We start from the raw sequence: 13586 nt of genomic DNA on the forward strand, positions 1-13586 counted from the left end.
AATTTGCGTTTTGTTAAGTTCTAAAAGTCGTTCATAGACGATTTTGACGAGAAAATAATATTAAAAAAACTAGAGTTAAAAAACTTATTTTTGTTGGACCACCCTGCGATGATTAGGAAAAAATGCTCTAGATTGGTCAAATTTTGAGCTACAGAAAAACTTTTGTTGGCAAAGTTGATCAAAATTTCAAGTTCTGATATTGTGGACCACCCTAGTTTCAAATGACACAGTATGAAAGCTTACATTTTTAGAAACAATTTTGGAGAAGATCATTTTTGTCTAAAATTTCATTTTCATGCTCAAAATGCAAAATAATAAAAAAATACATACTATGAAAATCTTCAAAATAGTTTTAGAGCCCTATCTTTCTTATTTCAGATTTCTCGTCAAAGCGGTCTATGAACGACTTTTAGAACAAATTTTCATGCAAAAAGATTGTTGATATCTATTTTAGTTCAAAAGTTATTAAAGTTTTTCTACTTAAAATCCTCTGTTTTTCAAGGCATTTTATCAGAGTAACAAAAATAACACATCTGTAATTTTTTGACATAATTTACAATTTTATTTTATCTTTTGAATGCCGTCAAAAGATATTTTTTATTATTGCCCCAATCAGAGATATTCACAATCAAAGTAGGCATGTTTTTGAGAGGAAAACAACAATAACTCCTAAACGAAAGGAGATAGCGAGTTTCTTCACTCACCAAATTACGCATTTTTTAAAGCTCTAAAAGTGTTTCATAGACTACTTTGATGAGAAATTTGAATTAAAAATTCTAGAGCCAGAAAACCAGTTTTGTTCGGACCACCCTATGTCACTGCAGGAAAACAGCTCTAAATCGGTCAATTTAAGAGATACAAAAAAAACTTTTTTTGGCAAAGTTGCTTGAAATTGAATGGTCTATAACTTTGCTGAAGCATATATATATAGCATACAAATAAGAAAGTTAGTTACACAATTTCTATGAAAATGTGGTCCACCCTAATTTTCAATAACACCAAACAAAGGACTCAACTAATACAAACAACTTTGTAGAAGACCGTTTTTGTCTAATGTTTCATTCTAAAGCTCAAAATGCACATTTCCGCGTAAAACTGATTCCTGGACCACTGTGCATTGGCTCCGCCCGCAAGTTAGTCAAACCGATTTATGTTGCTGCAACCGTTTGACCGACTGTCAAAGCTCGTTGCAGCAGCACTATATTTCTTCGCATGTTTTGAATGATCTCGGCAAGTGTAGTAAAAATATTTATGCTTTTTTTTATTCAAATTGTGTGGCAGTGGTTGCAAATATTTCTACGATTCTGGGCAATAAATGTAGTGAAGAAGAGCAGAACTTTTAAAATTTAAGTACCGGAAGAAATGGATATTGATGAGGAATTCCAAACAAAGGAATTCGAACGAAGAATCCAAGCAAAACTCCAAAATTGTCGCCTAATTTGAGATCTCGCCTTCAAAGTCATTGGTTGCCAAGTCTGTATCTTGTTGTTACTAAGTAAACGAATGGATTAGCATGTTATTTAACAATGCTACGATGAGGATAAGATCTTCCTCTATCTCTCAGTTGTGATAGGTTTTATCTTGGTTCATTCATTTGCTTAAAAACAACGAGGTAAAAACTCGGCTTTAATGGCGAGATCAAAAGTTATGCGAGTTATTATGAGTGGTCTCTGTTGGGGGTTATTCTGAACAGTGATCGATATGGTAATTTCTTCGAAGATTCTATCCAGAATCTTTAGTGGTTTCCTCTAGTTATTCTACTTTGGAGTTTTTCAAGGAATCCAATATTTATACTCGGGATTCCAGTAGATATTCTTCCTGCGGATTCTACCAGAAATTTTACAAATGATTCGTCTAGAAATTTATCCACAAATTGAACCAGAAATTTCTTAAGACAAATTCTTCAGGAATTCCTTTCTAGAATTTAGTTTCATGAATTCCATCACGCACCACTCAAAAATCACATCACAAATTCCTCAAGAAATTTATCACCAGAAAATCGCCCATGCATTTCACTAGGATTTTTTCAAGGCTTAGATTCTAGGATTCCTCCTTAAAATCCACCAGAAGTTCCATCAGTAATTCAACCAGGGGTATCTTCAGCGATTCGTTTCAATTTTTTTCTTCTACAGATTCCTCAGGGGATTTATCCAAAAACTCCACAAGGGGTTTCTTCAGTGATTCATCCAATACTTCTTTCAAGAATTACACCAAAAAATCCGTTAAAGGTTTGTTCAAGCATTCCTCCCGCGAAAGTTCAGGAATTCCTAAACAGATGTTTTTCAATTATTCCTCTAGAAATTCTTATATATATCTCTCCCAATAAATTACTACAAGAATTCCATCAAAAATTCCACCAGGATTGGTTTTATTAAAAATCTAAATAGATCTAAATAGAGTTCCTCCATAGATTCCTCCAGAAAATCCTTAAGCGATTAATTCAAACATTCTTCCAAGGATTCCTGCTTGATTTTTATCTAGAAAATCATTAAAAACCTCCTACAGAAATACATGCAGGGATTTACTCCAGGAACTCTTACACTGCAGTGATTTTACCTAGAATTTCCCCAATAATTCATCAACGAATTCCTCCGAGAATTTCACCTGAAAGCCTTCAGGAAATCCACAAGGAAAACTGCAAAAGAATACAAGCAAAGACATACTAAGAACCGGACCGGTCCTATACGACATTGAGTCCAAACATTCGTTTAGCACGAGGCGTTTCAAATCAGCTGATCTTGAAGAAATTTGACAACATGACCACACATTTCGCTAAGAATATAACTAAGCGGCCGTAACGACTTTTTAGGTGGTCCGCGAAGCCATTGAGAATAAGGATAATTTATTTTTAGTGATGAATAAATGTCAGGAATCTCTTACCTAGCTTTTGTTTTACGAGGGCTGTAGGTTTCCGGTATTTCATTTTTTCTTAATGTAACTCATTTCGTTTATTTCAACTACACAAATTATGATGAAACATTTCCAATGTGGTTTTGTCAGTAAGAGGTTGAAAGTCAAGCAGGGTTGCGATGGATCTTCTTCGTGAACAATGATCGACGCATCTTCGCGATCCAACATTCGCCAAAATTCATTTTTCATTTTTGCGTCACGAAGAGCATCGCAAAAAGCGAACGGATGCAACGTCGAAGAAGCAAAATGAACACACCGATAAGTGGTTCGCGAAGCCTCTCCCCTCGTAGGATTCATTTATCCACGTGCTGTTCATTCTCGTGATTCATTGCAAGGTTGCTTCTTCTCGTAAAGTCAAGCAAACACTCCACGCTAAGCCAGCTCCACGCCAGAACGTAAATGTTCAGGGGTCCGTATGATATTTGTAAAACTTCTATGGGGTCGCAGTTTCAAAAAGATTGGGAATCACTGGTCTTTTTGGAAATTCCACGAGACAATACGGGGGAATTGCTGCTGGTATTAGCGTATTTTTTCATGAATTTCTTCGTAAATTGAAAGAAGATATTTGCCCATAGATTTTTTCAAATATTACTCCGATGATTTTTTCAGGAATCCATTTAGTGATTTTTTTCCGAACTATTCAGGTATCTTTAACCTTCATCCAGCCAACATATTTTTGCATGCTGAAAACACACTAAAACCTGCATAAGTTTTTTATTTATTTATTCAGAAGCTCCCGAAAAACTTCTAGTTTAAGGTCTAAATGTTTTGGAAATATGGTGCAGGTGGCTCCGGAGTTATTCCGGATTGTCTTGGGGTACCAAAATTGGCCACATCGTCCCTGCAACGGATATCTCAGGATCCTTATGAGCTAGACGGTTGGTGTTTTCGAAAGAGTTGTTCAGTAGAATAGCCCTGGCACTGAAATTCTGTTTGGGAACTCGTTCAATAGGTGGCGCTAGTAACATTTTTTCTTAAATTTTCTATAACTCAAGATCCGGATAAGCTAGAAAGTTGGTGTTTTCGGCAAAGTTGTTCAGTGAACCGAGGGCTATCTGATCTGACAGTGAAAACTTTGTGAAAGTGAAAAACAGCATTTTTTCTTAAATTTTCTATATCTCTGGATCATGATGAGCTAAAAAATAAGAGCCTTCGGCACAAAGAGTTCGGCAAAGAACGAGGGCTATCTGACAGTGGGCAATTCGTCCGATAGGTGGCACTAGTAAAAAGTATTCTTCAATCCTTCGTGTCTTCAGATCCGGATGAGCTAGAAGGTTGGTGTTTTCGAAAAGTTGTTCAGCAAAATGAGGGCTATACTCTAATAATCCCTCCATAAATTTTAAAAAGTGTAGTGGTAAAAATATGTTAGGGAATTCGTTCGCTAAGTGGCGCTTGTAAACAATTTTCTTCAAACCTCTGTATTTTGACATCCTGATGAGCTAGCAGGATGGAGTCTTCAGCAAAGTTATTTAGCAGATCAAGGGGGTATCTGACGGTAATATATTTGTTTGGGAATTTATTCGCGTGTTTTTAAGCATGCAAAAGTATGTTGGCTGGTGAAGGTTAAGAATTATGCCTGGAAATTTTCTAAGGATACCCACATAAACTCCCCTAAAGATTCTACCAGGAGTTCCTCCAATGATTCTCTCAGAAATTTATAAAAAAAGTCCCATGTCTTTCACAATTTTGAATAGTAATTCCTCCATCAATCTCCCTAGAACTTCTAGAGATTCCTGTTTAAACATATCCATGAATTTGATCAGTCATTTCTCCAGAGATAGCAAAATCTCAAAATTCCTTAGATGATTGGAAAAATAATCAATCGAAACTCTGCAGGATTCCTTGAAAATATTTCGCAAAATTCTGAAGAAATTGTTCTAAAACTCTGGAATAAACATTTGTGGATTTATTTTCTTGAAGAAACTCCTGCAGTGATCTTAGAAAGATCTCGTAGATTTTTATTATATTTGGATCTCGATTTTGGGGAAAAAATCAGAATAATCTCTGTGGACATTACTGGAGCTAGTAGATTTAGAGTGTTCAACGATTTTTGGAGCAAAGGCGTGAAAAATTCCTTTAAGTATCCCTTGAAAAATTGCTTGAAGAATTTCTAGGAGAATTGGTGGAGGAATATCTAACGAAATTTCTGGTGGAAACCCTGACGGTAAGAAATCTCTGGAAGAAACATTAAACAGCTTTTCCTCGAGAATTCTGAGAAACAATACTCAAACAACAGGTAAGAATCTGAAGAATAGTCATGTAATAATTTCTGAAGGATTCATTCGAGCTTCCAGAATTCAAGGATTACGATTCACGAATAAGGAGTAAGGCAAAGAAAAACGACATTTTTGTTAAAATAAAGACCTTTCATTGGAAATAGGTACGTCTTAGAAACTTGCATTACCAGGGGACGAACTTGGTGTAGTGGATAGAACACACGCCTCTCATGCCAAGGATCTGGGATCGAAACCCATCCCCGAGATATTCACCTAAACTACAAACAGTTATAGTGAAGACTTCTTTCGGAAGGGAAGCAAAGCCGTTGGCCCTGAGATGAACCATACAAGACAAAAACGGCAGAAGTTAATTCTTATTTTCGACAGAGATTCATCCTGAATACCATCAGGAATTTATTCTGAATAGGCAATGAAAATTTATTCTGAATTTCGAGGAAAATTCATACTGAATTTCGAAGGATTTTTTTAAGGAAGTTCATTTTGGATTAAGAAGAAATTCATTCTGAATATCGAAGAAAATCATTCTGAATTTCGAAAGAAATCCCTTCTCAATTTCGAAGGAAATTCATTCTGATTTTCAAGGTTAATTCATTCTGAATTTTGATGGTGATTTATTCTGAATGTCGATGGAAATTCATCCTCAATTTTGATGAAAATTCATCCCAAATTTCGAAGGAAATTCATACTGAAACGAAAAGAAAGAATGACTAGAAAATACAAAATTCGAAGTAGAAAAATTCATTCTGACTTTCGAAGGAAATTCTTTCTGAATTTCGAAGGAAAGTCATACTGAATTCGGAAGGAAATTTATAATGAATTTTGAAGCAAATTCAGTCTGAAATTCGAAACAAATTTATTTTGAGTTTCGAAACAAATTCATTCTGAACTTCGATGCAAATTAATTTTAATTTTTAAGCAAATCCATTCTGAAATTCAAGCCAAATTCATTCTGAATTTCGAAGGAAAATCATTCTGCATTTCGAAGGAAATTCATTCTGAAATTGTGGAATTTTGTGTTTTAGTTTCCAAATTTCTTTAGCTAACATCGTATTTTCTTAACACTTCAGTCGTCGCGCTGTTGTATTTTGTACAACAGTGGTGAAAAAACCTCGCTTATCGTACATAGCATCAGCGTGGTAGTTCTGACGGTGGCAAACCGCGCGACGACTGAAGGGTTAAACATTTTCTACTGCATTGTCCACCCCAACTGGAGTCACTGTCCTCCAATGCAGCGAATTTGTAGTAAACGAACCGCTCTTTCTCTCAGCATGGCATCTGAGATCCGCTCACTCATACACTCAACCCTCCAGAGCATAACACCACGCTGAAGAGATTCTAAAAACATAGCAGGTCCAGAAGCGAAGTGAAGTCTGCCTAGTACTGCGATTCACCATGATGAGCACCACAGCCTACTAAGCCTTCCGACCGCGGAGATGCGCCATTCTTCCATCGTTCCGTCGCGACGCCTCAAAGTCAAAGAACGTCTTCATTGTGTATGCGGTCGTACACAGTTTCTTATTTCCGTTTTTATGCTGCGTGTGCCGATTTTTGCCTTCCGCGCCTCTGGTGGAGAAGCTCCTATCCAGTGCTGTAACTGACATCCATCGTCTTCGTCGTCGTCGTCGATCGGTTGCATAGAGCGAAGAAGCATAGCACAGCCAGCAGGGTTTTATGTACTTATTATGTTCTTCCTCGGACGAGGTTTTTTTCCTCTCCAGGCACCGAAGCGAATATCAGAAGGAATTTGATGTGATTTGTGATATTTGAGAAACCAGCGACATTCACGACTGAAGTGGCAGCCTACTGTGACGAGCAAGAAAGAAGACGACGCCGACTACGATAAGTAAGTGGTTGAGCGATAACATCTTGGGGAAAAAAAAGTGTTTGCAGTGTGGTACTTCTGCGGAGTTTTTCCGTTCCTTGGTTTTTGGGTTAAGTGATTAGTGAGTTTTGTGTTTGTGAAGGAAGCGGGGAATAAGGATACGCTTCGAGTGGCTGCTGTAAAGTGAGACATAAGAAGCGGAAACGAAGCGATTTTTCCGTTGATTTCTGTTGTTGACCGCCAAGGATATCGATTTTGTGTGACAGTTCTCACTAGTCAGACCACTGTGGAGGCTCTACTGTAACTTTGGCGCTAAGAAACGACGAAAAGATGCCTGTCAAGAAGCAAGGTAGGTACACTTTCGGAACTTCCGGTGCTTAGCGTAGACCTATGTCAACGGGGCTTCGAATATCCCCATTATGTAATTGATAATTGAAATCGCTCAGTTTAACCATCAAACTGCCACTGTCTCTTAGTTGATAAAGGTGCCTTTTCCGTCGACCCAAACCTATCACATGGTTTCTCTCGCTCTACTTCCTTCCCATCCATCAGCCAACCACCCACGTGGAAATTGCCTATCCCTCCCAAATCATGTGGGCAGTACCTACCTGTAACTAGCTACAGGTATACTCAAGTCCGAAGTTTCGAACGCAACTAAGTAGGCCAAACGGAGCGAACAAACGAGCATACGGTACAAAACACAGAGCAGCACATAGTAGCCTGGACTGGAAACAGGATATTTTATCAGGTGCCTTTCATCTAGCAGGCAGACGGTTTTTATCGAGCTTCACAGCGCACAGAGCCTGCTGAGGTGTAATTCAAAGGGGAAAGGCAGTCTAGTGCTAGCAGAAGCAGGGAAATTCGATATTAATCGGAGAGAGAATGCAATCGCAAAGTTCACCGGGCTGATGTTTTATTGTTTCACGTCATGAACCCAGAAACTTGGGGGTTGCTGATAACAATCGGGTACACTAGAAGGGTTATTCTGCTGGTGATTTGCATCTGTGAATTTACCTGTGCCACATATGCTAGCTAGGTTTAGATAGATTTAATATTAATGACAACCGAGGCAGGGGTAATTTCCCTGGCCAATAATCGTGCCTGGTAATCGTGACTTTGGATCTTCATGACAGTGAGTAAGCTCCAAAATGGGGAGTTTATGATGATGCGAGGGCTATCTCTGGTTGGTAATGAGTGACGAGAAAGTTTGTTTTGCGAATGTCATTGAGACTAAGTTCTATTTCCAAACAACAATAAATGTCGAAAGGGGTCTCGTGGCCTTGCGGTTAGCGGCGTCAGTCGTCTAGGCGTATTGTGCCACGGGGTGTGGGTTCGATTCCCGCTCCAGTCGGTGAAAACTTTTCGTCAAACGAAAAATTCATCGCTGGGCTACTGGGTGTTTCATGTTGTCCGTTTTTTTGGAGCAACAATTTGACAAATATAATACAGTCAAACCTCTATGAGTCGATGTTCCATTACTCGATATCGACTCATGGAACCATTCAAAAGATCGTGGTTACTATGATGATCCCCTCAAGCAGCTCTCTATAGAATATCTGTTCCATTACTCGATATTTCCATGAGTCGATGGTCCCTTCAATATCGACTCATGGAGGTTTCACTGTAAAACCAATTTTGCCCAATATTTATAGAGAAAAATATTTTAAATTTGAAGAGAATCGATATGAGTAGATTTTTTTGGTTTAAAGTATGTCCTGACGGAAGTGCTAATATAGTATTAATATCCCAAGTAACAATTCAACAGCAACTTGGCTTTCGCGTGGATTTATTAATGTTTTATAAGAGTTATGTGAATGCTAGATATGTAAGAGACGGCATTTAACGTTGCCAAAAGATTATATTTTGTTATTCGGCTATTGGCTGTTTTGAAAACCTTTTGAAGACAAAATACCAAGTCAAAGTTTTGTGGTTACAGAACCAGCTTTATTGGAGCATACAATACCTTAGTGAAACTGCTTGCCATTGTTGAATGACTCATATTTACTACGGCTATGAGAAAAGTTTCATGTAATACATCTTGTTGTCATAAAAGCTTCTTTTAAACTACATCACTTCCACTTGCCTTCTGATAACTTACCTTATTTATGCCTCTCAAACCAGTATTTGGGCTTCTAAGATGCGCAAACACCATTAGCATTGAAAAATTATTACTCGTCACACCAATTTAACATCATGTTATTACTGAAGAACACTTTTTTCTAATGGAAAAATGCAAAACTTATATCAATTTTCACTGTGTTTATTTAAGATCTTCAAAACAGCACGACCAAACTGTCAAACTTTGATGAATGCTGCTTAGTTACCATCTTGTCAATAGGCAACATTGTTGCGTTTGATGCAAAATACAGCTACCAAAAATCATGGCTAGCTTAATAAACAACCTTAATTATTATAGCTTATCAACTGTGAAACATAATTGAAAATTATTCGCGGCATCTTACCTGGTCTGTCCTTCAATGTAGAATAACGATCAGTATTATTGGGAATGTGAAAATTTGTGACAGACTTCTGTTGTGTATATATCACAGCCTACCTGATTGAAAAGTACTCAGCCTATACTACGCATGGATGTCCACGTGGGTTTTCTAGTGATATGTTTGTGATCCAAGAAACAATCCGATTGAAATGGCATTTTTCGTGATTGCAAAAAATGATGTATTCAACTCGTTGCAAAACTCGATTTTTCCAGCACTCGTTGTATTTATCCAACTCGGCTCCGTTGGATAAATGTACGACTCGTGCTGAAAAAATCATCATTTTGCAACTTGTTGCATAAATAACTATTTATATCCAGCTTTTTACGCTAGCATGCTATAAATTTTATATCATCCTTTTTTTGACATTTCTTGTCTACACTATATTTTTTTTATAGTTGGATCGTAGCAACCTCTGTAGTGGAACAAATTTTTGATGTTGACAAACGTGTTTCCAGGAGATCAAAAACGTTTCCATGAAGTTTCATATTGTATACATATTTTATACGTTTTATATTTATTTTTGGTACATTAAACAGGATTTCTACTAATCAAATAAGGAATCTGAATTATGGATTTCTCTTCTTTCAGAAAGATTAATTGAGTACCCAATGATCCACGGATTTATATTTAATGCTCCCACATGCTTCCTTAACACACAAGACTATCTAAGCCTGAATGTAGGACGGATTTTCTTGGCCAAATGTGTGGTCGTCTAATAAAGTAGACTAAGGTCGTAAGAATATAACGTATGGCTGCTTTCCATGGACCATAGAAATTGATAATGCGTTTAAAAATATTGCTTTCCTTGCTAAGAAACTTTGTTAGTGAAAGCAACTGGTTTTTATACAAAGTTTTCATTTTCTTCCAGGTTACCTTCTTCTTTCTGGCATTACGTCCCAACTGGGACAAAGCCTGCTTCTCAGATTAGTGTTCTCATGAGCACTTCCACAGTTTTTAACTGAGAGCTTTCTTTGCCGATTGACCATTTTTGCATGTGTATATCGTGTGGCAGGTACGAAGATACTCTATGCCCTGGGAATCGAGAAAATTTCCTTTACGAAAAGATCCTCGACCAGCGGGACTCGAACCCACGACCCTCAGCATGGTCATGCTGAATAGCTGCGCATTTAACGCTACGGCTATCTGGGGCCATCTGAATATATATTCTCGATAAGCAATTAATAAAAAAGGAAAATCGGAAGACAATTTGGTTGTCAGCTTAAAGTGCATTGCTTCCATTGAAAAGCGCTCATTATCCACATTCATCAATTAACGCGGTTTTACAGAAATTTGCTTGAAATTCGTTCACACCAGATAAGTTGCAATGCATCCTAATAATTGATTTCCTAAAATCATACAAAATTATTTAAGATTATAAGAGAATTGGATATGTAAATGTTAAAAGTTAAATACGAAAATTGTGTAGCTGCTAAACAAGCAAGTGAAAATTATTGACAGTTCCTTCAACAAAATAAAATCATTGCTTGCTGATGGCGTTTTCGGTTTTAAACCTGGGGTCAGGGCTCGCAATAAACGAACGAAACCGGATCCAGGTTCGAGTCAAATCGAATGTGTAATACCTACACTCGAACTGTTAGCCACGCAGTTTCATGAAATTTCGCTTCTCTGAGTGCAAAATCACAAAATAAAGTCTCAATATTAATGCAATAAATATTGCCGAATGGTTTCGTAAACATCTCCTGTTATATAAATTTTGCTTTAATCGTTAATTGGGGCCTTCCTTAGCCGAGTGGTTAGAGTCCGCGGCTTTAAAGCAAAGCCATGCTGAAGGTGTCTGGGTTCGAATCCCGGTCGGTCCAGGATCTTTTCGTAAAGGAAATTTCCTTGACTTCCCAGGGCATAGAGTATCATCGTACCTGCCACACGATATACAAATGCAAAAATGGCAACTTTGGCAAAGAAAGCTCTCAGTTAATAACTGTGGAAGTGCTCATAAGAACACTACGCTGAGAAGCAGGCTCTGTCCCAATGAGGACGTAAATGCCAAGAAGAAGAAGAAGTTTAATCGTTAATTCTGATAATTTTTAAAATGTAAACAATCAATTTTTGACAGTTGAACCCCGCTCAGGTTGGATCGCAAAAAATCGGCAGAGCAATTAACATACTATAGCATTAAGCCAAGAAAACCGATTTAATTTGTCTTGACTAGAAGTCGTTATTGCTAATGTAAATAGGCATAAAGGGCAGGTTATTCGCTAAGACGTTATTCGTAACTTCGTGCAGGAGGTTTGTGGGAATAGAGATAATACTGGACTCAAGGAGGAGTTTCCTGGCCAAACCTATCACAAATGTGAGGAATTTAAGCTTTTGGTCGTCTGATGAAGTAGACTAATGTCGCGAGAATACAGCGTACGGCTGCTTGCCATGGACCTTAGAAACTGATAATGATTTCATAGCTAATAAGCATTGTTTGCGAGAGCAGTTGGTTTCCAGTTGGTTCTCTAGTTAGGTGGTGTGGCATTTCAATACCTAAAAAAATAATGCGCTCTCGGGCTAGGCATTGGATATAAATAGAAAGCGTTGCGTTTGGATGGGCATCTAATTCTTCCGAAAGAGGTGCGCTTTGCGAAAAAGGACCACGTGATTATTGAGCTGAAATCAAATTCAGGTTAACTTCTGCGTCCATGAGTCCTCTCGTGGCGTAGAGGTAACGCGCCCTAACTAGAGATCAGGGAGTCGTGAGTTCGATTCTCACTGAGAAGACGTGTATCTCTTCGCAAACTTCACATCAATTTGTCCATTTAATCCAATTGCAAAGTATATGTAATGTTTGGTTTTTCGGTAGTTGTCTATTAATTAAAGTGTATTGCTTCCGTAGAAAAACGCACAGTATTTATATTCGAAAGTTTTACAGTATCCGCACCGTTTAGTCCGATTATCGAACAATTGTATAAAAACTCGTTCACATCAAATAACTTATAACGGATCCGGAACGTTTATAGCCTAAAGTCATACAAATAGTTTAGGATTATGAGAAAATGGGTTATGTAAATATAAAACATTCAATACGAAGATATTGTAGCTACAAAAACACATCAAGTGAAAATTAATGACAGTTCAATCAACAAAATAAAATCATTGCCTGCTAAGACTTAACTATCAAATCTGTAGGCAAGAAATGTCAAAATTGAATCACCCCTTATTGATTTATAGCTAGCTTAAGAAGCTGGCATTTCTCTCAGTATATTTGGATGATACTCTTTGACAATTTCATTCGAAATGAATTCCAGTATTTGAAACAAGTTCATTCGAACATATCTCGCATAACTTTTCAAAAGGACATACCTCACATTGAGAGGCTCATTTGTTTGCTTTCTCTTTAATCAATAACTCAGTCGCATTACCCTCTTCTGTTGCGTTTTTGTTTGAAACGCTAGCCAAGGACTTTGTCTTTCGGTCTATTGTGAAAAACTTCCTGAAAGCTTTTGTATTTCACTTTTATAATCGAAAGAGAGCGAGAGAAGAGAGAATCTCTCAATGTTAGATAGTTTTTTTTTTTTAAATACGCTACCCAAACAACCAAAAGTACGGATAAAATGGCACACTTTGGCCTAATCAGCTATTTAAAAGTCAATGAACAACTTTCTAAACAGCTAACTTTTTAAGTAATTAACCGAACTTTGGTTCACAATTGGTTCGCTTACGCCTCTGAAAAGACTGTTGTTAAGCTTGAAAGTATACTTCGATGAACTTGCAAAAAATAAAAAAGATTTTTACCGAGTAGCCAGCTTTTGTGGATCATTGCTAATTTGTACGGAATTTTATGAACCGTAGGCATATATGTATTTTTTTGGTTTAAGTTATATTTTTATTGTAATACTTACGTCGAGACTCGAACTCGAGTTCCTTGCGTTGAAACCAGAGAGTATACCCTTGCTGCATGTACGCGTAGCGAAATGACACATTATTTTACTCGATATGCTGATTTCATAGATGTAGGCTTTATCTTTTCCCTTTTAGAACTTATTCTGAACTTGAAGTACTATTAAGAGTTCACTTATAACGTAAACAGAACTTGAAAGTTTGAATAAGTTCACGTGGAACTGTTTGTGAACTTCACAATTTGACATTACTCAGTTTGTCTTGATTCTCAGTGGT

At 37.3% G+C, this 13586-nt stretch overlaps 1 protein-coding gene across 9 annotated transcripts in view; it reads left to right on the plus strand.

The window, feature by feature from the left end:
• The window catches only part of LOC23687408 (disks large 1 tumor suppressor protein), a 181970-nt gene that overhangs the window by 7535 nt on the left and 160849 nt on the right, over positions 1–13586 (plus strand). For 7 of the 9 annotated variants that reach the window (XM_021838806.1, XM_021838810.1, XM_021838809.1 and 4 more), the window contains exon 2: positions 6849–7318. In XM_021838806.1, the coding sequence (XP_021694498.1) occupies positions 7300–7318 (19 nt within the window). In that variant the 5' untranslated portion in view covers positions 6849–7299. The remainder of the gene's footprint in view (positions 1–6848; positions 7319–13586) is intronic. The other 2 variants (XM_021838808.1, XM_021838807.1) reach the window with 1 other exon arrangement.

Source organism: Aedes aegypti, chromosome 1 (assembly GCF_002204515.2).
Source record: "Aedes aegypti strain LVP_AGWG chromosome 1, AaegL5.0 Primary Assembly, whole genome shotgun sequence".
Lineage (NCBI taxonomy): Eukaryota > Metazoa > Arthropoda > Insecta > Diptera > Culicidae > Aedes > Aedes aegypti.